General features: G+C 42.3%; 1 protein-coding gene across 2 annotated transcripts in view; it reads left to right on the top strand.

Moving 5' to 3' along the window:
- Tnfrsf19 (TNF receptor superfamily member 19) overlaps window positions 1–24,504 on the top strand; it is a 58,595-nt gene extending 34,091 nt beyond the window's left edge. For both annotated transcript variants that reach the window (XM_090342396.1, XM_090342397.1), the window contains exons 6-10: window positions 16,259–16,423; window positions 17,466–17,591; window positions 18,898–19,000; window positions 19,793–20,183; window positions 23,856–24,504. In XM_090342396.1, coding sequence (XP_090198522.1) covers window positions 16,259–16,423; window positions 17,466–17,591; window positions 18,898–19,000; window positions 19,793–20,183; window positions 23,856–23,864 — 794 coding nt within the window. In that variant the 3' untranslated portion in view covers window positions 23,865–24,504. The remainder of the gene's footprint in view (window positions 1–16,258; window positions 16,424–17,465; window positions 17,592–18,897; window positions 19,001–19,792; window positions 20,184–23,855) is intronic.
- The last annotated feature ends 503 nt before the right edge of the window (window positions 24,505–25,007 follow it).

Here is a 25,007-nt window from a genome sequence, read left to right as displayed (position 1 = left end):
AGCTTTCTCCCTGAAGATTTGAGAGAACCAATTGGAGAAATATCAAGTGTCCGAATCCCAACCACAGGACAAACAACGGCCTTACTGCTTTTTCCTCATCCACTGCAGCTGTTCGCTTTGCAAGGCTGCACGTAGCTCTGCCTCTGCTGGGAGGTTATCGCAGCAGGCCAGGCCTTGAGGTCTGTCTCACTGGTGGGTGAGCCGCAAGAGACACTGCATAAGAGCTGTCAGGAGGCCTGAAGTTTGATAAACTCTTGTCTTTTCCATTTCCAATCCTCTCACCCCACCAAAAAGAGCACCCTGATGCCCTAAAACCTGAAATAATAGTGGATTTGCAATGATCAATTGGCCCACAGATCACTAATTATTCATAATGACAGACTGAGCTTGGGGCCACAGGCTAATTAATGCCATTAATGTAAATTACCAATGAGTAAAAAGGTCCTTTCCTAATGAAATCCTAGCCTCAGGCTCGGCTCCAACTTCTTCTTCCATTTCTAATAATGGAATGTACAAAAGAAATAGAACAAGAAGGAAAAAAAAAAGAAGCAAGAAATTTTAGAACCATATCCTGCCTGTGTCTGATAAGAAAGGCAGATTTTTGTGTGATTTCTTTGAGCCGTATTTACTTAAGTTTGGAACAAATACTGTGGTTGGAACAAATGGTTTTGAAAAGCATTCAAGGCAGGTTTTCACCAGGGTATAACGATATTGAAAGTGTGTTTAACCTAGATGTTTGCTTTGCTCTTGGGGGCTTCGTTAGAAACAAGCCACGTGGTTCTACAGATAGTGAGGGGTCAGTGAAAGTCTTGAGTGGGAGGAAGGCATGCTTGTGCCAGCGATGGGCCTCTGAGACGCTGCAAAAATGTCACCTGGCTCAGAACCCAGCCAATACTCACTTTCCCTTGCACCAAGAAGTATGAAATTGTGTGATGAAAAAAAAAATGATTTTTTTCCACAGAGATTTTTAAATGTTTCCTTGTACAATAAATGCAACTAGTTTGAAAGGACAAGAAATATGTCCCTTTTTTTTTTTATATAGTCCTAGGGTTTAAACTAAGGGCCTGAGCGCTGCCCCTGAACTTCTGTGCTGAAGGCTAGCAATCTACTACTTTAGCCACAGCTCTACTTCTGGCTTTTTTTTTTTTTTTTGGTAGTTAATTGGAGGTAAGAGTCTCATGGACTTTCCTGTCCTGAGTAGCTTTCAGTTACGATCCTCAGATCTCAGCCTCCTGGGGTTCCAGACATGAGCTCCTAGCACCCAGCTGAAATATGCCCTTATTGACGGTTACTTTTAGCTTGATTTCCAGTGGGAGTGGGAGGTGCCTATCCTAGGGCTGGAAGTCGGGGTACGGATGTTGTCCCTGAGGTTTTCGCTCAAGGCTACCTCTCTACCACTTGATCCACAGCTCTATCTCCAGCTTTCTTGGTTGTGAATTGGATATAAGTTTCACAGGTTTTCCTGCCTTGGGTTGGCTTTGAACTCATCACAATTCTCTTATCTCAGCCTCTTGAATAGTAAGGGTTATAGACGTGAGCCACTGGTGCCTCGCTTTGTGTATATTACTTGTAGCCTTTCACCACATCAAATATACTGTTTTCTCATATGATTCATGAGTGTCTGGCTTTATGTAGTACTGAGACACACAGGTTTTTGGGCTAAGGTGCTGTTAACTTTTGTGGGTGGGTGCAACTGGGTCAGGCATAGACCACACCCACCAACATGTCCAGTGTCCATGAGACACTGCAAGTCTTATCATTTGACTTATATTTTATAGCAATAGTACCTGGTGAGCACTTCATTTAGGAAACAAAAACAGTTGAGCATGGATGGCTCACACTTGCAATCCCAGCTACTCAGGAAGCTGAGGTCTGAGGATTGGGATTCAAAGCCAGCCCAGGCAGAAGAGTCCATGAGACTCTTATCTCCAGTAAAAAGCTGTCAGAGTTCAATTGGTAGAGCACAAGCCTTGAGCAAAATGTGAAGCAAGAGGGCAAGGCCTTTGAGTTTACTCTCCAGTACTGGCACAAATGCACGTTTGTACACGTACATGCACATACACACACACACAATATAGAAGGAAATTTAGAAGAAAACTAGCAGTCTTTTAAATTTAAATTTTATTGTAAAGATGATGTACAGAGGGGTTACATTTAAATAAATAAGGTAATAGTGTTACCTTTTTTTTTTTTTTTGCCAGTCCTGGGCTTGAGCTCAGGGCCTGAGCACTGTCCTTGGACTTTCTCAAGGCTACCGCTCTACCCCCTGAGCCTCAGCACCACTTCCAGCTTTTTTTTTCTATGTATGTGGTACCGAGGAATCGAACCCGGGTCTTCATGCATGCTAGGCAAGCACTTTAACCACTAGGCCAAACTCCCGGCCCTAGTGTTACCTTTTTGAGTAGTGTTAGCGTCTCCCTCATTTTCTCCACTTGCTGCCCTGCTCAGTTGTAAAGTTTACTTCTCACATAGTATCTAGGATCACTGCTGAATTGTTTCACGCTTTGTCCCACCATTTCTGTGGCTCTATTTCCCCCTCCCAAATCAGATTAACTTATATGTAGGACAGAGTACAGAAATCAAAAACAGTGACAACTGGGGATAAGCCAAAGGGAAAAAAAAATGAAAGAAAAAAAAGAAATACCTGCAAACAGGAAAAAAAAAAAAACAACAACCTCTTGTTTCCATTTCTTGGAATTTGTATTGATAGGCATCATTTTATATATGGATATATAGAGAGATAGATACGCATAGCTATTGAGCTATTGTGATCCTCTCCTAAGAATATTCTCCTTTGTTCTCATGCGCAAAAGCTTAGAATGCTGATAATTAATCATCTTCAGGTGTAATTATTTTTTTTATCATGGTTTTTATTTGGTTCTTTTTTTATTTTTTTTTTGCCAGTCGTGGGGCTTGAACTCAGAGCCTGAGCATTGTCCTTGGACTTTTCTCAAGGCTAGAGCTCTACCACTTGAGCCACAGCACCACCAGCACCACTCCCAATTTTTTCTATGTATGTGGTACCAAGGATTTGAACCCAGGCCTTTGTGCATGCTAGGAAAGCACGCTACCACTAGGCCAAACTCCCGGCCCCCAGGTGTAATTATTTGTCTTTTAGTATCCATTGGATTCAATTGTAGATTTATGGACATATTCCAGTTATTACAAATGAGAAAAAGCATGCAGCCTTCTTTGGGTCAGGCTTACTTTACTTAATTTTTTTCTAAGTCTTTCCATTTCCTTAGGAACGGGGCGCTATCATTCTTTCTGATAGAAGCATAGAATTATGTTGTATATATATGCCATATTTTCTTGATGCATTTATCCACTGAGGGGCACTTGGGTTGATTCTGTACCTTAGCTATGGCAAATAATGCTGCAGTGAACATGGTTGTGCTGGTCGTATTAGTATGAGTTGGTTTCTGGTCATTTGGATAAATGCCCAGGAGTGGGATTGCTGGATCATAGTGGAGTTCTATGTTTAGTCTTTTGAAGAACCTCCATAATGCTTTCTAGAGTGACTGAACAAGTATACATCCCACCAGCAGTGTAGTAATAATCCCTTTTGGGCACATCCCCATTGGCATCTTAATAACAGATAATGGCCATTCAAAGTGGGGTGAGGTAGCATCTCAATGATGTTTTGATTTCCATTTCTTTCAGTGCCAGAGATGTTGAACGTCTCTTCGTATGTCTATGACCATTCTTATTTCTTCTTTGGAGAAGTCTGTCTTTAAGTCTTTAGCCCACTTACTAATGGGATTGTTGTTTCTTTGAGGATTTGTTTTGGGGAGGGGTTAAATTTTTTTGAGCTTTCAGTATATTTTAGATATGAGGCCTTAGTTTGATGTGTAACTAGTAAAAATCATGTCCCCATCTGCACGTTTTCTATTTATCCTGTTATCTATGTCCTTTGCCATATAGAAACTCAACACTTTAATGCAATCCCATTTATCCAGCCTGATTTGTTGGGTTTCTGAATCTTTACTTAGGGAGTTTCAACCTGTGCCAAGAAGCCCTTGTATATCCTCTATCCTTTCATGTAATCTTTTCAGGGTTTCTGGTCTTACATGGAGGTCTTTGAATTGGTCTTTGGAATTGATTCTGGTGCAGTATTATATATAAGGATCTAACATTAATTTTTCGATATATATACTCAATTCTACCAGCACCATTTATTGAAGAGGTTGTCTTTCTTCCATTCTATTTTTTGGGCTCCCTTATCAAAGATTAGTTAGCCATAGGTTAGTGGGCTCATTTCTGAATCATGGTTCTATTTCATTGGTCCACGAGGCTGTTCTTGTGCCAGTATTAAGCTGTTTTTATAGCTACAGTTTTATAATAGATTTTGAAGTTTGGTCTTGATATTCCTCCAGCACTTCCTGCTATGGATTGTTTTTCCTATTCAGGGTCTTCTTTTATTCCTATGAATTTTTAGATTACTTATTCTATATTACTGAAGAATGTTTATTGGGATATTGATGGGTATTTCATTGACTTTGTCAATAGTTTTGGGCAGTATTACCATTTTCTCAATGTTACTCTTCCCAATCCAGGAACAAGGGAGGTTTTCCTTCTTCCTTAAATCTGCTTTAATTTCCTTTTTCGGGCTTTTAAAAATTTTTTTAGAGGTCCTTTACATTTTTGGTTAATTCCTAGGGTTTTTTTGTTTGCTTTTGTTTTGTGGCTATTACTTGCTTTTCTGATTTCAGCCTTTTCTCATTGTTTGCATATAGAAAAGCTATTCGTTTTTGTGGGTTAATTTTATACCCTGCTACTTTGCTAGAGCTTGGGATCAGTTTAAGTAACTTGGGAGAAGAATCAATGTAGGCACTCAGAGCTACAAATTTTCCTCTGAGTACTGCCTTTGCTGTGTCCCAGAGGAACTGGCCTTTTGTGTGTTTGTTTTTGTTAAATACCATAAACATTTGGATTTCCCTCTGATCTCTTCAGTGACTCACCAGTGGCTTTTTCGAGCTCTAATTTTATTTCATCGTAGTCTGACAGAATGCAGGGAGAATAATTTCAATATTTCTGAATGTGTGTAGATTTGCTTTATGACCTAAAATGTGCTCTATTTTGGAGAATGCTCCATGTTCTGCTGAGAAGAATGTATGCTCTGATACTGCTGGGAGAAATATTATGTACATGTCTGTTAAGTCTAGGTAGTCTATGTAGTTACTTAGTTCTGAGGTTTCTTTAAGCTTTGGCTGGATTGATCTATCCAGAGGTGACAGTGGTGTGTTAAAGTCATCAACAATGAGTTTGGTTCCATGTGTGTTTTTAGTGTAAGTAAAGTGTGTTGGAGGAGGTTGGGTGCTCTGGCATTTGGTGTATAGCTATTTAGAAGTATTATATCCTCCTGTATGAGAAATACCTTTATTAGTGTGTATTGTCTTTGTCTTTTCTCACTTATTTTAAAATCTATTTTTATCTCATATTAGGATTGCAGATCTTATATGGGCTTCTTTACTTCATTGATTTGATTGTTCAGTGTCTTCTCTGAGTGACTATGCTTTGGTTGGACTCCTTTTCCTCCCCTCAGAATTCATTCAGCTGTTTGTGGATTCCATGAATTCCTCTAATAATCTTTGGTTAGCTTCATCATGCTCTCATATAGCCATGTGTAGGCTTTCTATCTTTTTACTCAACATTATTTACCAACAGTGTTTTTAAAGCATTCTGAAAACTTACTTCTAGATCTTCCATTGGCTGCTATATCGCCTGGTTATTTTGAGTGGGAGTTGAGGTTTCTTGACTTACCATTTTCCTTGTATTTCTATGGTTTGTTCTGTCCATTTGGAAATGAAAGCAAATCCAGTACCACAACAGAACACAATTTTAAGTCAAAAACTAACCCAGAGCCCTATAATTGCACAGGCTTTAGAAATTCAAAATCATAGATAGATATTCTCCTATATAACTCCTTTTCTTTCTCTGTAGCTCAGGAAAGGAAATTACATACAGTTGTAGCCAATGAGCAAATCTAATGTAAGCATTAAAACAATCCAAACTGAAAGGACAGCAGGATGAGCCAATTAGGCACAGTTAAATGGAAACCAATACAGTCTAACTCAGAGACAAATGATTAGGTATCAGTGTACTAAAAAAAAAAGAAAGAAAGAAGGAAAAAGCACCAGAAAATAGGAAAGAAGAAAATATGTTAGAATGGAATCAAAAGAAATATTAAGTGATATAATAAAAAAAAATAGGCAGAGGAGCAAATAAGACTAGAAGAATAGAGAAAGGCAAAGGAACAGAAGAAAGAGAACTAAAATGCTTTCCCTTGCTGTTTCGGCCCATCTGCAATGTGACACGTCTCAGCCTCCATCTGTGGCTGGTTGGCATGTGGACTCCATTCCTGGTTTTTAAATTACTGCTGGAGGTGAGAGGAGAGCCCACAGGTATATTGTCTCTATTGCTGCCATCACCACCTTTGTCACAGCTCTTCTGGCCGCTGCTGCCACTAGCACCAACAGGCAATTAGCTCCCCCTGCCATGTCCCCATCTCCTACCCTTACCCCACAAATTTCAGCTGGCTCAGCCCTGAGGTTAAGAAGGCCCTTTGGGATATTTCCCCAGCAGCCTCCAGGTCAGTACTTACTTAATCTGATCAGACAAATTGACCATTTCATTCACACAATCCAATGACATTCAGAAGGGCTGTTTTATTATGCAATCAGCGGGCTTCCTGTTTCTGTAGCAGTTTTTCTGATGACTTGGCTAATACTTAAATGGCTTGATCTTCCAGAATGCTTCTTGGAGCCTCACAGTGTGGGTTCACAAAGCCAGGATGGACTAATGAAGGGCTCCATTTACTGAGGGTTTTGAAACAATCTCTGCTCCTCAGAGCAAGACTCCAGGGTGTCGGGCCAGAAGACTGATCGCTAGTGGGGATTTTAGTCTAAGAGTCACACTTTGGGGACCATCCATGCCACCATTGCAACATCCGTCCTTCCTCTTGCTGTTTACGGTTCTTTGCTTCCCTCTACTTTCTTTTCATCAGTGTTAATGATTTTATTTTATTTTTATTTTGTGCCTATTCTGGGACTTGAACTCAGGACCAGAGCACTGTCCTTGAACTTTTTTTTTTTTTTTGCTCAAAGCTAGCTCTCTACTACTTGAGCCACACAGTTCTGGCTTTTTGGTGGTAAATTAGAGATAAGAATCTCACAGACTTTCTTCAAACCATGATCCTCAGATCTCAGCCTCTCTAGGATTACAGGCGTGGGTCACTGATTCCTGCTGTGACCTGGTCTTTTTTATTGGAAAATCCTCAGAAGGCGTAGTTGTCAATGTAGACACAGCTGACAACTCAAAAATCAGTGAGATATTTTCCTAGATAGGCCAAAGCACTCAGGCTCTTTGTGGAAAACAAACATGTAAGAGCCTTACAACAGACTTACACATTTCATTCACTAAATGTTTGATTAATTAATTGATGATCAATTGAAACAAAGTGTTACTCCATAGTCCAGGCTGGTTCTTGAACTCTGGATTCTTCTCCCTCTACCTCCCAAGAGCTGGGATTAGAATCATACACTACCTACCCCACTGCTCTCATGGCTGAACCAGACCAAGGCAGCCATGGCTGAGGGAGCTCAGAGGGGGAAACCTAGATCAAAGCACAAGCTGGATGTGACCGGACAGGAAAAGGCAGCCTGCAATCACACAGGGGACACAGATAGCCACAAAAGCAGCCAAGGAAACCCAAAACAAGACTGTAATTTTGTGACATTTAGTATTGAGTAAACAGACTGACCCTTGAAGTCTTTCTCTCTAATGCCACTCAGTACAATAATTACAGATCTCTTTATTTATTCTGGACCTCAGGAAGGGGTAGGAGGAAGATTGTATTACACTATGGAAGTCTTTGCTCTCTCTCCTTTTCCCTCTCTGTCCCTCCTCCCTTCCCTCCCTCCCTCCACCCCCTCTCTCCCCATGCTAGCTAACCAAGGCAAGTCTATCAGTGAGCCACAGCCCAGCTAAAGCCTTCCCCCACCTCATTAAAAAAATTACTCTTTGCTGTTTTTGTAAAGGTGATATACAGAGGGTTGTGGTTACATAAGTCAGGCAATGCGTCCCTTTCTTTTTGGACACTGTCACCTCTTCCCCTCACTCTTGCAGTTTTTCCCTCCCATCCCCACCCATAGCTGTGTAGTTCATTTTCCACATACTGTCCAGTGAGTAGGACTTCTGCATTTGCTCACCTTTTGTCCCTCCATTTCAGAGCCTCCCCTTCCACTCCCAAAGACAGATAAATGAACAAACAAGACAAAATGAAAACAAAAACAACAACCAAGAAAATAGAAAACACCTCTTGTTTCCATTTCCTGGAATTCAGCTAAAGCCTTTTAAAGAAAGCTGAGAACTGTCACAATTCATTCAGTATGATTTCCATTAAAAATGAATATTAAAGCTTGTTTATATGGCCAACAATTTTTTTTTCTGGGAATATGTTGAAAAATGGCTACAGCAAACTTCTCATTTTCGGAGGATATTGAAAACCCTGGCTGAAGCCCAGTCCTGCTGGCTTATGCCTATAATTCCAGCTACTCAAAAGGCTGAGACTTGAGGATTGAGGTTCAAAACCAGGCTGTGCAGACAAGTCTGGAAAACTCTTACCTCCAGTAAACCAGCAAAAAGCCAGGAGTGGAACTATGGTTCAAGTGGTAGAGCACCAGCTTTGAGCACAAAAGCTAAGGGACAGCACCCAGGCCCTGAGTTATCAGTACTGGCACCGCCCCCCCCCACAAATTCCTGCCTCTTTAGGTGGGTTCCAAAAAGGACACTACAGTATAAATCACAGTTGAATTGGTAGCTCAGTGGTAGAACCTGAATGAAGCCCTGGGTTCTGTCCCCCCATCCTGCCAAAATAAAAATAAATCTAAAAATAGAAGCATTGCTGGGGGCTGGTGCCTCAGGCTGTAATTCTGGTGAGTCAGGGAGCTGAAATGTAAGGCTCCTGATTCAAAGCCATCTCAGGAAGGAAAGTCCATGAGATTCTTACCTCCAATTCACCACTAGAGCTATGACTTAAAGCGCCAGTCTTGAGCAAAAAAGCTGAGATGGCACCCCCGCCCTGAGTTCAACCCATGACTGACCAAAAAAAAAATTTTTTTTAAATTACACACGTCCTTCAGTACCTGCAGGAAATTGGTTCTGGGCCACACCCCAAACGCCCAGAGTTCCAAAATCCATGATTGCACAATACTTTCACCAGTGTCCCCTCTGGGCCTCTTTTCAGCCCAGCCTTCTGCGAGTCTGAGACATGATAGACCAGGACACGCTTGAGAAGGGCCTGAACTCCAGAGTTCCATAACGAGCCTGGCACTCAGAGAGTTAAGCAGCATTTACAGGCAAAACAGAGAAGGCAGTGGCCCAACTTTAAACTCTTTGTTCTGTCTCCCAGATGGCAATCCTGTCTTGGTCCCATCTAAAGCCTGATTATTTTTGAGCTTGTTTTTCTTCTGCACAGATGTTCAAAGCCATAATAATGTATCTCTTCAATGGTGTCTTTTCTCTTTCTTGGGGTAGAAGTTTTAAAAGCTCCATTGTTTCTTCAGTCAAATAAACTCTGCCAGACTTTTTGTAGGTCAGTGGGAATTATACACAGAAGCAAACACATCCTTGAAAGCCAGAAATATTTTTCAACTTTATTGTGTTTACTGAAAAATTCTGTAGACATACCTGTTGTCATTTGTGGCTTGGAGGAGAGGTTTTTTTAATTAGGATATTTACAGCAATTAAAGTACAAAACAGCTCTACTAATAATCTATCCAGAGATAAAGAGGAATGTGAAGTCATGAGTTCGAGCCTGGTATAAGATACTTGGTAGTCGATGTCATCATTTGCACTGTCATGGCTATGGACAATGATGGCTGTCACTAGTGGTCACTTTCAGGCTTGCCAGCATTTCTTATGGTAGTTTTTGTCTCTTTTCTTTTCCTTCCTTCCTTCCTTCCTTCCTTCCTTCCTTCCTTCCTTCCTTCCCCCTCCTCCTCCTCCTCCTTCCTCTCCCTCCCTCCCTCTCTCTCTCTCTCTCTCTCTCTCTCTCTCTCTCTCTCTCTCTCTCTCTCTTTCTCTCTCTCCCTCCCTCCCTCCTTCCCTCCCTCCCTCTCTCTCTCTCCCTTTTTTTCTTTCTGCCAGTTCTGGACCTTGAATTCAGGGCCTGAGCACTAACCCTGAGCTTTTTTGCCCAAGGCTAGCAATCTACCATGTGAGCTGGTTTTTTAATGCTTCTTTGGAGCTGAGTCTCATGGTCTTTGCCACCCAGGCTGACTTCAAACTATAATCCTGAGATGGCATCTTCCTGGCTAGCTAGGATTAGGGGTGTGATGGCATCTGGCTCACTCTGCTTAGTATTCCTCTGACTTCTCTCACTTCCAGCCTGAATTCCTCACCCCACTACCGCTCTACAACTCTCTAACTCCTATCTCTCCACTGTTCCCTCCTATCCCAACACATTTGCTTTGTCCACTCTTGGCTGTTCTTTCATCCTATATCCCTTTTCTTTTCTTTTCTTTTTGGCAGTCCTAGTGCTTGAACTCAGGGCCTGAGCACTGTCCTTGGGCTTTCTCAAGGCTAGAGCTCTACCACTTGAACCACAGCACCACTTTTTCTATGGATATGGTAGCTAGGAATCGAACCCAGGTCTTTATGCATGCTCAGTAAGCTCTTTACCACGAGGCCAAACTCCCGGTCCCTCCTTTTACTTCTATTTAGTATTTCCATCACATGAGGTACTCATCTTAAAAAGTACAAGAGAGAGAGAGAGAGAGAGAGAGCCCTACCCGCCTAGACAAATCTGACCCCAGAGCATGCCTGGCTCACACAAAACTTTATTGGTTGGGAAGTTGTGAGGTGAGTGTCTCCAACTCATTTTCATTGTTCTGTATGTCATCTCCTTATAACTCTGCCTCCATATATTACTTGTCCATATGATAGAACAGATTGTAATTGTGGGGGCGGGGAGAGGGTAGGGACTGCCACATGACTGGAGAGCCAATTATGACCTACAAAACTAGATTTGTTATGATTTTTATCTGGTACCAGTTTGGACTTATTAATTATAAGTAAATAGAAGTGTTAAGATTAAACAAACTACACTAAATATTTAAGTCATATACAAAACAGTAGCGTGTTAGAAGATAGTACTCCATCATGCCTAGAGTCCTAATTGCTCTGCTCAGGAGGCTGAGATCTGAGGATCACTGTTCAAAACCAGCCTGATCAGGAGTCTGTGAAACTCATCTCCAATTAATCACCAAAAAAGCTAGAAGTAGAGCTATGGGTCAATGATAGAGTACTAGCCTTAAGCAAAAACAAATAAACAAAAAGCCAGAAAGCTCAGAGATTGGATTTGGGCCTTTAGTTCAAGTCCCAGAACTGGTACACCAAAAAAAGGGAGGAGTTGGGTTGAGAGAAATTAGCAGAGAAGAAATCTATATTTCCTTCTTCTTTTTTTTTTGCCTGTCTTAGGCTTGAGCTCAGGGCCTGAGCACTGTCCTTGACTTTCTCAAGGCTAGAGCTCTACCACTTGAGCCTCCGCACCACTTCCAGCTTTTTTCTAAGTATGTGGTACTGAGGAATTTTAACCTGCGCATTCGTGCATATTAGGCAAGCCCTCTACCACTAGGGCAAACTCCCGGCCCCTGTATTTCCTCATACATATATTTGGCCCATATATATTCAATTTCCTGCAAAATAACTACAGTAAGAAGGATAAGGCACAGGGCCTGCGGTAATTCTTTTTGTGGACAAATGGATTTTAGTTCCGTCACAAAAGGGGATTCAGCCACACAGGCAAACAACCTCAACATTCTGGGATACTAACATGGGAAGAAAACTCCATTCTGAATAGGAAAAGGATGACTCACCCTTGTAATCCTAGCTACTTAGGAGACTGAGATCTTAGGATCCCCATTCAAAGCCAGTTCAGGTAGGAAAGTCCATGAGACTCACATTTCCAGTTAATCACAGAAAAAAAAAAAAAAAAAAAAAACTAGCCATGGAGCTATAGCTCAAGTGGTTGAGTGCCAGCCTTGTGCAAAAAGAAGCTCAGGGACAGTGCCCAAGCCCAGTTCAAGTCAAGGGGGTGGGGGTGGGGAGGAAGAGGGTAAGAGAGGGAGAAGGGGCAAGAAGACTAGGAGCAAAGAGGCTGGCACTACCTCTTGAGCCATACCTCCACCTCTGGCTTTTTGCTGGTTACTTGGAGAGTACAGCCTCATGGTCTTTCTTGCTTGGACTATCTTCAAACAGGATCTCATCCTCCCAGGTATCTAAAATTACAGGTGTGAGCCACAGGTGCCTGTCCATATTTTTTATAGGTATGGCTGCAGATGGAGGCACAAAGAGGAGAAAATTCTCATTTTCCGTATTTTGATATCTCTCTCCATTATTGAAAAAGTAAGTCTACATTGAAGGAAGTATAAATAATAAAATTTACTTTTACATCTGTCCTGTATCTGAGTATTCAGTATAAAGTAGATTTAAAAAAGAAAACAGCTATGTTGTTTACTGCCTGATTCCTTTGTGACACATCTGGAATTCATAAGTTGAACGTTACCCTAGATATTTTTGTTTAGCCAGTTTAGATTAACAAGATAAAACCTCCCTTCTCGAACTATGTCTCAATTAAGATTGCAGAGAACTTGGTTAATAATTTTATTCTTATTAGCAATCATAGTTAGAAATAAGATTCATCAGTTGGTTTTAATTTTTCTAAGCCTTTATTCAATTTGGGCTTTGTATGCATGGCAATGACAAATGACACCCACCTAGAAATTAATGGGTTGAATAGTCGTGAGCTTAGCACAAATAGGAAAGCTAAAATACTCTGGTAAAGGAGAGGAAAGAATAAAGATAGATGGATAGACAATAAATGCATAGATACATAATTCATAGGTAGATAACAGATATTTTTTTCCTTATGCCAATCCCAGGGCTTCAACTCTGGGTCTGATCACTGTCTCTGAGCTTTTTTGCTAAAGGCTAGAGCTCTACCACTTTCAGCCACAGCACCATTTCTGGTTTTGTTTTGTTGGGGTTTTTTTGGGGTGGTTAATTGGAAATAAGACTCTTGTAGACTTTCTGTCTTATCTGGCTTCAAACTATGATCTTGAGATCTCAGCCTCCAGAGTAGCTAATGATTACAGGCTTGAGACAGTGGTGCCTGACTAGTGAGAAATATTTCCAGATGTCTAAATTATGTATTTATGGCTAGAATTTTTCACTGGTTGCTTGTGATAAAATGGAGTCACCAACAAGAAAACATTCTGGCATTTTCTGTTATTCTGAAGTTTTCAAAGTGACAGGCTACACAGCGAGAAGTCAGTGTATCATTCTCTAGAGCTGACCACATACAGAGGTCCTCTCTCTCTCTCTCTCTCTCTCTCTCTCTCTCTCTCTCTCTCTCTCTCTCTCTCTCTCTCTCTCTCTCTCTCTCTCTCTCAGATAGGAACTAGGTGCGATCTGAGGATCCCATTCAAAGCCAGCCCAGGCAGCCAAGTCTATGAGACGTCCAGAAAACTGGAAGAGTTTTTGAGCTATGGCTCAAAGTGGTAGAGTGCTAGCCTTGAGCACAAAAGCTCGAGGATAGTGACCAGGCTATGAGTTCAAGCCCTATATAGGACTGACCAACAAAACAAAAACAAAAATAAAACAGGAGCCTAGACAGAAAGCATAACTTACAATGGGCTCTTTCATACTATATTTAACATTCATCTAATTATACACCTTTCAAGTGTTAAAAATAACATCCCAAAGCTAGAAGCTTTGAAGTCCTATGTTGGCTTTCACTGTGGTAAAAACAGCAGTAACCTCCTTAATCTTAGGGATAAGGCAGGTTGAAGTTGTGCAACCATATTTATGTTTTAAATTAAGCCAAACCACATTGTATATGCTAGCAGATTAAGTAAAATTGATTTGCCTATATACAAAGTTTGAGCCAATTACCCTCCGCTCGTGTGTGTGTGTGTGTGTGTGTGTGTGTGTGTGTGTGTGTGTGTGTGTGTATTATACATGTCTTACTCAAATGGTTGGGAAGAATATAGCATAAGACAGGAAAGGGAAGGGAAGAAGAGGAAAAGGGAAGCAAAGGAGAGAAGGGAGAAGGAAAGGCCAGGGAAAAGGAGGAGAGGGTAAGGAAGAACAGGAGAAGGAAGGAGGGGAAGGGAAAGTTACTATGGGAGGTAAGCATCTGATAGGGCTAACATTTAACGTCAGTCTCTCCTGTCTGTGGTCTAGGTTCTGAATATTTTATAATGTCCTTCAGAATAACTTTTATCACAAAACCAGTAAACCACACAGGGCCACATGCTTGCTTTACCACTTGTGTCATGCCTCCAGCATATTGTAAATTTTAAGCTCTGAAAGCAATCCTCTTTCTAAACTAATTTCTGAAGCCCAATCCTCTAAGAGTCTGAGAGAGGTCAGTAACTGAATTGGTTGAGATTAGACATGCATTCGAATTCAGGAAGAGTGGAATTCTGGTAACACTAGTCCTTCCGAAGTGCTGCTAGAGGTTTTTTTTTTGCAGGAATTCAATATATTAATTGATCTATGAACTGAACATTTAGAACAAGCATGTGCTGGTGTCTGTATAACAATTAAAGCTAGAGCCAGGCTCTGGTGACTTCCATCTGTAAGTCTTAATTACTCAGGAGGCTGAGACCTGAGGATCACAGTTCAAAGCCAGCCTGGACAGAAAAGATGCTTATCTCCAATTAGCCCGAAGTGAAGCTGTGACTAGCCTGGAGCAAAAGGCACATAGGTCCTGAGTTCAAGCCCCAAGACTAGATGACTCACCCCCTATGTACACGCACACATGTATGTATGCACACACACACACACACACACACACACACACACACACAAAGTAAAGCTAGTAATGAAGAGCCCATTTTCCATAAGAGAGATGCTAGTAGAAAACATGGTTTATCAGCCTGCACATAGAAAGAAAGATCCAGTAGGAAATTCCAGAGCCCAGCTTCCCACGAGGACTCTGCAGGTGTCATGGGTACCCAGGTATGATACCTTGTCTTACACAAAAATGCAGAACTGAGAGTTTATATTAAGCTGGGTGCCACGGCTCAGACCTGTAAACTTAGCTACTCAGAAGGATGAAATCTGAGACTCACCAGCCTGGGCAGGAAAATCCATGAGGCTCTCAAACAGCTAGACTCCCCAAAACAGCTAGACCTGGAATTACAACTCTACTGGTAATAGTCCTAGCCTTGAGCCAAAGAAACTCAAGGACAGTGCCCAGGCCCAGAGTGCAAGCCCAGAATCAGAAAAAAAAATGTCTGTGAGACCCTTTCTTAACCAATTGCTGAATGTTGGTACATGTGTCTGTCATTCTAGCTATGGTAAGAAGTATAAAATAGGACCAAAGGTTATACATGGTCCTGGACAAGACACAAGACTCTAAAAAAATAACCAATGCAAAAACAGGCTGAAGGCCTGTTTCAGGAGCCAGGCTTGTTCAGCAAACATGAGGATCCGAGTTCAAATCATAGTACCATCTCCAAGACCATTGTACATTTATTTTATTTTATTTTGTTTTTTCTTTTGCCAGTTCTAGGGCTTGAACTCAGAGCCTGAGCACTGTCCTTGGGTTTTCTCAAGGCTAGAGCTCTATCACTTAAGTCACAGCACCACTTCCAGCTTTTTTCTATGTATGTGGTATTAAGGAATCGAACCCAGGTCTTCATGCATGCTAGGCAAAGCACTCTACCACTAGGCCAAACTCGCAGCCAACTTGTGTGTTTTTCTTGTCCCCCTGTAGACTGATTAAGAAAATTAATAGAGAAGGGGCCTATTGGAGGCACTTTCATTTACAGATTAATATTGCAGCAACTGGATATCATTAAAATATTGATTCGTGCTCATTTTGGAAAGGTGGCAATTCCCTTCAGTCCCGGACTACTGTGCGAATTCATACAGACTCACAAATCAAGATGGCAGACCAGAATTCTGCTTTTGTGGACCAAACACCAATCTCTGCCTCCTGAGGCACACAGGATTATGTATAGTATTGCGGGAACACTTCCTACACATTTTAGGGTCCAGAGTGGAGATGTTACATTGCAGAAATCTTCTAGAAGAAGAAAGTACTTGCACCTATACGCCTGTTGGGCTGCTCTCCTTGGGTATCATTTCTGCCACCCTGAGGACTGTTTGCTGACAAGTCCTGTAAGCTTTGGTATTTATGAAGTGGCCAAAGGTATATAACAGTCCCTATTCTTGTGCCTTCCAGGTACCAGCAAGGTCAACCTCGTAAAAATCGCATCCACAGTCTCCAGCCCTCGAGACACAGCTCTGGCTGCCGTGATCTGTAGTGCTCTGGCCACAGTGCTTCTGGCTCTTCTCATCCTCTGTGTCATCTACTGCAAGAGACAGTTCATGGAGAAAAAGCCCAGCTGTGAGTGCCAGGAGCTGACTGTTTGCTTAATGGGTTGTTGTGTGCAAGTACTGCAACTTGAACTCTTAGCTCTTGCTCTACCACTTGAGCCACAGCTCTACATCCAATCTTGTGTGTGTGTGTGTGTGTGTGTGTGCGCGTGTGCGCGTGCTCGCACACGCTCATGTGAGATACCAGTCCTCAGGGCCTAGATGCTGTCCCAAGCTTTCTTGCTCAGAACTAGCACTCTACCACTTGAGCCACAGCTCTCCTTCAGGCTTTTTGGTGGTTAACTGGAGATAAGAGTCTCAAGGATTTTTCTGCCCCCTGAGTAGCTAAGATTACAGGAGGAGCCACCAGTACTGGGCTTCATTTTGAGCTTTCTTAACACTTCTTTTGTATTTGTATTTCCCTTGTGAGAAGAAATGCAGGCAGTCCTCATCTTACCATAATTCAGCTTAACAGTTTGTCCACTTTACTATAGTGATAAAAAGTTCTGGGTTTTTGTTTGTTTTACTGTATGAGATATTGAATACTGCGTTATAAAATAGGCTTTGCACCATATGATTTGCATGGATTGCTCCACAGTTGGCTAATGGAAATATTGATACATATACATGAGGTAGGCAAGGCTATGCTATCTATAATGCCCAGTAGATTATACTTCACAAGTGTCTTCAACTTACCAGAAGTGATCAGAACATAACAAATTAGAGTAAGCCGAGGAGCAACTGTCACAAAAAATTGTAACAAATTAAAAGTTGAAAAGAAATTATAATGACAGCTAATTTTTCTTTTTTTTTAAATATATATATATATACAAAAGCAGCTAAGCACTGCTGGCTCATGTCTGTCATCCTGGCTACTCAGGGGAGCTGATGATTGCAGTTCAACGCCAGCCTGGACAAGAACACCCATGAGACTCGAATCTCCATTTAAACACCAAAATTAAAAAAAAAAAAAGTAGAAAAGCAAGACGAGTACTAGTTTGTATTATGATGTTAACTCAGGCTCCTTTAGAGAAACTGTAGAGTTCATAGAATTTTCTGCTTCCCTTCCTTAGGGTCTCTGCGGTCACAAGATATTCAGTACAGTGGTTCTGAGCTGTCCTGTTTTGACAGGCCTCAACTCAGCAACTACGGGCACAGAGCTTGCTGTCAGTGCCACCAGGACCCAGCCCAGACCTTCGGTGAGTTCATTCCTGCAGGACTTAGCTCCTTCGGTGGCTCAGAGCGATGGAAGTTGTCAAGAATCAGTCCACAGGGCCGGGAGTGTGGCCCAGTACTAGAGTGCTTGCCATACATGCCTGAAGCCCTGGGTTTGATTCCTCGGTACCATATACACAGAAAAAGCCAGGAGTGGTGCTGTGGTTCAAGTGGCAGAGTGCTAGCCTTGAGAAAAAATGTGTTCAAGGACAGTCCCCAGGCCCTGAGTTCAAACCCCAGGACTCATGGGGGGGAAAAAAAAAAAAAATCAATCACTCCATGTACAAAGCAGTGGGTGTGGCTTTCTAATGGTAGCGTGTGTGTGTGTGTGTGTGTGTGTGTGTGTGTGTGTGTGTGTGTGTGTGTATCCATATTGGCACTTGAAATGAGGGCCTGGACTTTTCACTGGGCTTTTTTACTCACAGCAGATGATCTACTATTTGAAGCACACCTCGTCTTTTTGTTGTTGTTGTTTCTTTTTTGTGGCTATTAGAGTCTACCAGACTTTCCAGCCTGGTTGGCCTCTAACCATGTTCTTCAGATCTCACCCTCCTGACTAGCAAGGATTAGAAGCATGGACCTGGTGCCGGCTCACATTTTCTTCTTTTTTTTTTGGGGGGGGGGTGGAGCAGGCAGGGAATTTTCTTCATTGTCTCCTTGGATGTGAAAGAAAATCCCAGATGACAGGATTGAGTTTTGTTCTAAAAAAATCTCTTTGGTCTCTTTTTTTGCCAGTCCTGGGGCTTGAATTCAGGGCTTGAGCACTGTCCTTGGGCTCTTTCATCAAGAATAGCATTCTACCGCTTGAACCATAGCACCATTTCCGGCTTTTCTGTGTATGTGGTACCAAGGAATCGAACCCAGGTCTTTGTGCATGCTAGGCCAGCACTCTACCACTAGGCCAAACTCCCAGACCATCTATGGTCTCTTTTAATGTGGGAATGTTGTTTAATCTTTCTGAGGATATCAAACATCACCAGACATTGACGTTTGTAAAAACATCCGATAGAAATTTTGTTAGATGCTCATCAGTTTGGAATTATTTATCCAGTGTGTTCTTAGATCAAATTCTGAAATGCCACAGAAGAGACATTATTGGCTTTGTCAGTATACTAGATCAGCTGACACTGTGTCCCTCTGTCCTAGGCCTGGACAGGATAATCTGAGCCATTTGGTTAAGGAAGTTTCTCCCAGGCCTCTGTACTATGAAGTTATTGCTGTCCTGGTAATTAACAAATATGCTGTGGAGAGAGACTCAGACTGAAACTCAGTCTCTACTGGTTTTCACAGGGCCGGTTCACCTGATCCCCTCCCTATGCTGTGAGGAAACCTGCAGTAGACCCCGCCCAGCTATTGGTTGTGGGGTACATTCAAAGGCCACCCCTCATGAGAGGTAACTGGGTGTTCAATGAACCACTTTATATATTTGCCTTTTCAAGGATGTGTTCTACTAAACTGTCAGCTTGCATGGAAAAGTTCGAGGACTCTATTTCCAGTGACACTATGGGAATTGCAAGAGGAATTAACAACCAGTTCTGTTGTTGTTGTTATTGTTGTTGGTCTTGAACTCAGGGCCTGGACCCTGTCCCTGATCTTTTTCACTCAAGCCTGGCCCTCTACCACTTTGGGCCACAGCTTTACTTCCGGTTTTCTGGTGGTTAATTAGAGAGTCTCATGGACTTTCTTGTCTCAGCCTTTCTCAGTTTGCTTGCTTGGCTGGTGCTCTACCATCTGAGCCATGCCTCCAGCCCAGCTTATTTTGTTAGTTATTTAGATATGGAGTTTTACAGACTTTTCTCCCTAAGTTGTCTTTGAACCATGGTCCTCCAGATCTCACCCTCAACCTGAATAGCTAGGATTATAGACATGAGCACCTAGCTTTTATTTTTTGTTTTACATTCAGGACATCTCTGTCTTTGAGAAGTCACGTTTAATATGTTGTATACTGGTGAGGCACTATTTTAGAGTCCTAGAACAGCCATCAAAGAAACTCAGCTAAGACCTAGAAAGAACAGGAAAAAAAAAGTTAGCTTAGACCTTGGAAACTACGCCAGATATAGAAAACTACTGTCTATCACCAGTGTGTCTGACTTACCAGCTGCCAGTTCCTCCCTGAGAAATGTTGCATTGAAGTCATGTCATTTGGTGCCAAGGAATACTTAGAGATCTTCTCTACTGTGTTCAGAAGCACAGCCCCGCTGGGGGAGGCGATGCCAGCTCTCTTCGGGACCCTTTCTCGGTCCACATGCGGTGAATTTTCCGACGCTTGGCCCCTCATGCGGAATTCCACGGGAGGCGATGACATCTCGTTGTGTGACTCTTACCCTGAGATGACTGGAGAATGTGGACCCCACGGAAACTCAACATCTTTAGATTCAAACAGTGGTCAAGAGGTGATTGGAGGAGCTGATCTCACTTTGGCTCATGCTGGAAGCTTCTCAGGACCTACTGATTTCTCCGGATACAAGGATACAACGATGGACTCCATATCGCCTCAGGATACACGGAGTGCTCGAAGCCAGCTAAACCAAGAGGCTGGGGATACGATGCAGTTCACCATCCTGCCCTCCAGTCAGGTAAGTCATCGCTTCATGGCAGACTAGAATGTTCTCAGTTCCCACCATAAAATGTGGGGAAGCTTGTGGAGGTTTTCCATCATTTCTAATTTCTTTTTTATCGATGGTATGGGATTTGAACTCAGGACTTTGCACTTGCTGGACTTGTATGCCACCTCTAAGCCACACCTCCAGCTCTGGTTCTCACTCATTATTTTTAGGATAGGGTCTCACTTCCTTCCCATCTCATCCCAAATAGGTACTCCACTTTAATTTAGGATTTTCATCATAGCTGGGATTCCAGGCATACAGCACTGTATCAAACTTCCCTCCCCATGAAAATGGTCTCACACACTTAAAAAAAAAATCCAGGTTTGCCTAGAATCATGATCCTCCCAGCCTCAATTGCCCATGATGCTTGGGGTGGCAGGCGCAGGTTGCCACATCTAGTTATGCATGGAACAGAGAGGGGGTCTCACAAACTTTTGTGCCCAGACTGAGCCATGACCTACCATCCTTCCATTCTCACCCTCTCACAGGTGTGAGCCATACCACCCTGGTGTACCCTGCAGAATAAGACCTTAGTTATTGTCTATGAGTATGTGCTTTTACTAGGGCTGGAACTTGTCTGAAGCTGTCTCTTGACTTTGTGACTCTCTTCCTCTCAAGCCACACCTCTACTTCTGGAATCTTCTCCCCACCCTTTTTTTTTTTTTTTGGTGGGGGGATAGCTAATTGTCTCAGGGACATTCCTGCTCAAACTGGCATTGACTCACTGGCTCCTTGATCATGACCACGCATTTCTAATCAGATAGATCTATTAGCCAAATCAGAGAAACCCAGAACACAGCAATTGAAGACGGGGAGGAGAGTGAGTTTTGAACTCAGTTCTAAACAACCTGACTGTGAATGAAGGAAACTAAAGTAATGATCATAAAACTATCACATGAGCTGGGCCGAGGTGGCAAGCTTATAGATGGGAGAGCTTCCAGGCATACTGCTAGCTGGAGAAGGAGAGAGGCAGTGCAAAAGGGGCCCTTGGCTGTGCCTTTGCTGAACTTGTCTTCCTGCACCCTGAGAGCTGGGAACACTTTGAGCACATACTGCTCATGTGCCACTCTCCTACACCTCCCCTGCCCCTTCGATGAGACTTCACTTATCCCATACACAAAGTCAACATCAAACTATGGCGCAGGTACAGGTGTGTTTCTTGTATAATCTGCTATACAGTGATCTAAATCTGCCATGCTCATGTCTTCTTTTAAACTACCAAGCAAGTTTCTGGAGAATTTATAGAAGCAGAAAAAGAAAAGAAAAACACTGCTTGGCTTTGAAGGGGGAAAAAATGTTAGTTTTGGTCTCCAAATGGAGGAAATGAAGAAGAGACGAATAAAACACATTAAGCAAATAAGTATAACCTGTATACAGCTGAGCTCTATTTTCGCTATGAAAGATTGTTTTCTGATCGTGTTCTTTTTGAGTCATCCCATAATTTGTACAGCTTTCATGATGATAAAAAAGATAAAAGATTACTTGAGTGTGAGTCTCAATCAAGAATGGAGTGTGAGCCGGGCACGGTGGCTCACGCCTGTAATCCTAGCTACTCAGGAGGCTGAGATCTTAGGGTCAAGGTTCAAAGCCAGCCCGGGCACAAAAGGACCTGAGACTCTTTGTCTCCAATTAACCTCTAGAAAACAGGAAGTGGGGCTTGGCTCCAGGGTAGAGCAATAGCCTCGAGCTGAAGAGCTTAGGTACAATGCCCAGGCCTAGTGATGGGGTGGTAGCCTTGAGCTGAAGAGCTCAAGGAAAGTGCCCAGGCCAAGTTCAAGCCCCATGACCCACCAAAGACAAACAAACAAAAAATACATTGTGGGGGCCGGAAGTTTGGCCTAGTGGTAGAGTGCTTGCCTAGCATACACGAAGACCGAGGTTTCATTCCTTGGTACCACATACATAGAAAAGTTAGAAGTGGTGCGATAGAGTGCTAACCTTGAAAAAGCCCAAGGACAGTACTCAGGCCCTGAGTTCAAGCCCTGGCAAAAAAAGAAAAGAAAAGAAAAGTGTGGTTGGGTACTGGTGGTTCATGAATGTAATCCTAGCTACTAAGAAGGCTGAGATCTGAGGATCACAATGTGAAGCCAACCCAGGTAAGAAAGTCTGTGAGACTCTTATCTCCAATAAATTACCAAAAAGTCAGAAATGGAGCTGTGGCTCAAGTGATAGAGCGCTTGGGTAAAAGAAGCTCAGGGAAAGTGACTTAGGCCCTGAGTTCAAGCCCTGGGACAGAAAGGAAGGAAAGAAGGAACGAAGGATTGTGAAACAGGCAATGGTGTCTCACACCTGTAAACCTAGCTACTCTGGAGGTTGACATCTGATCATTTTTCAAAGCCAGCTGAGCAGACAAATCCTGAGACTATTATCTCCAATTAACCAGCAAAAAACATTTAAAAACAAAAGTTGTGGCTTACACAATAAATTGCCTTCCAGCTTTTACTGGAAAAAGCCAAATAAGAGCACAAAAGCCTTGATTTCAAGTCCAGGACCAGCATGGAAAGAAGGAAGGAAAGAAGGGAGGGAGGGAGGAAGAGAGGGAGGGAGAGACTCCTCCAGTTTCTGAAAAATACTTTCTCTTCTATTGCATTTAATGAATCAGAAATGTAGTGAATGAATCTTAAATGTTCAAAAGAAAATAGGAAATGACAACTACTACAAACCTTTGTGGGGTTCAGATGTCTTCTTTTTATCAAAGGACTAACCAGGTGTTTTGTTTGTGGTTGTTGTTAATCCTGGGGCTTGAAATCCTAGGGCCTGGGTCCTGTCCCCTAAGCTCTTCTGGTCAAAGCTGGCACTTTGAGCCACAGTGCCACTTCTAGTAGTCTGGTGGTTAACTGAAGGTAAGACTCTCACAAACTTTCCTGCCCAAGCTGGCTTTGAACCACAATCCTCAGATCTCAGTCTCCCGAGTAGCTAGGATTCTAGATAGTAGCTAGGATTACAGGGATGAGACACAAATGCCCAGCTGAGCTGAGTGTTTTAACTCAACTAGCTTTATTTATTTTTTACAGGCTAAGTTAACATTTCTTCCTAACAAGCTATTTTCCAAGACAGAAAATATGGTTTCATCTTCTAAAGAATTTTATTTCTACAGCTTATTACTAACATTTCTACTCAATTCTGTCTGTGCCTGGAGTTTCTGGTTTGTTGAATTTGTAACAGAATTCAGAATTCAGGTAGGCACTGGAGTCCTGATTGGGTGACATATATGGGAAGGAAAAACCATCACAACATTTCAGTCTCTTTGGTGAAAGACTGTGATTTCTAACACATTGAAGAAATGTTTGTCTTGTTCGAATGAGGGTTGACAATCAGCCAAAGAATTCATTATTAAGTCATCATGATTGTTGGGGGTTATAGTTTCATCTTCTGAATAAACTTGGCAAATGGGAATAGCTATGTGTTGAAATTAGAGCATTTATCGTACTCTCAGAGGACAAAGTTACTGGAGTATTTGAATACTGCTAACTAAATGTCTTCTTGCCCATGAAGTATTAACTCATGGATCCAACCAATAATTACACTTCTACATAAGCAATTCATAGTTAGAATAAGTGTAGTTATTCATAATCAGCATTTGCAATTATCTCTTAGTAGTTTTAACTTGAACCTAAAAGCTTTCCTCTGGGACTGTTTCAGGAAGCCTGAAGTAGTCCCCATCCTGCCGTGGAAGTGATATGTCTACACCAAAGGATACACCCCATGTTAGGCTTATCCTGAGCCAGCTGGACCCTGTATGGCTCCTAGAAGGGGAAAAATAAATCAGAACCAAACTGATGACATTTGAAGCCTTTCAACCAGTTGCTTCTGAGCCAGACCAGTTGTAAGCTGAAACTTCCACAAAAAGCAAGAACAAACTGCAGGCTGATTTGTAATCCTTCTCCGAACCAGAAGTCACATGATCAACTTCAAAGACTAATGGATAGATGGTCCAGCCTATGTACTTACCAAGACACAACCTGGTGTTTCTGCTTGTTCTCATGGTAAATGTGTTCTAAGTACGGACAACCCACAGCAGCTATATTCATGGACATTTTCTTTCCAGAAAAAACACACCTCTGATTGCCTCTTTTTCTACTGAAAGATTCCATGCCTTAGGTTCTAATGTGTCATGGATCAACGGTGAAGGTTCTATTGGACAAGATCCTGACAAGCTTTGGTGGCTAGAAGCGACTTTACACCACTGACATATACCTTGAAGTTCTCTAACCTAACCAGGAATCAGAGGAGAGCTGCTGTCAGCCTCTGACTCATGAACACACGCTGGTGGTGGGAGAGAGGAAAAGTCCACACTCGCTGAAACATCACTCTGGATCAGTAGAGAAATGATCAGGGTTAAAAATGAATTCCATATGATACTGACTTTGAAAAGGCCCCAGTTATGTGTATCAACATGGAGACGTGCTACTGCCACTTACTTCTACTCCACCTACTCTAGAAATGTACTGTAACAAGTTATACCTTTACAAACGCTTGAGGAGACCCTCCTGCTGGGAATGAAACCCTGGGGCCCCAACTTGGGCTGCTCTCAGGAAACCCACTTGAGAGGCCCTCAGGCTTAGGGCTTGTGGAACTGCTCCTCACACTGCAGAAGTTAAAGTCAGACCTTTCCTGCCCCCCCCCCCCGGTTTTGTATATATGGAATATATTTTTCACTAGAGATTTTTTGTATTTTAGGTCAAACATTCATGTTGCTGCCACTTAGGTTTAGTGTTTGTTAGTGAAGACAAAAGGGAAAGAGAAATGAACTCGTTGCTTTGGGACTAGTTTGAATCAATTTAGATTTTGTGA

The sequence above is a fragment of the Megascapheus bottae genome, chromosome 11 (assembly GCF_031878675.1).
Source record: "Megascapheus bottae isolate mThoBot1 chromosome 11, mThoBot2.hap1, whole genome shotgun sequence".
NCBI classification, from domain to species: domain Eukaryota; kingdom Metazoa; phylum Chordata; class Mammalia; order Rodentia; family Geomyidae; genus Megascapheus; species Megascapheus bottae.
Note: the sequence above shows the minus strand (reverse complement) of the source record. Positions and strands in the feature narration are given on the sequence as shown.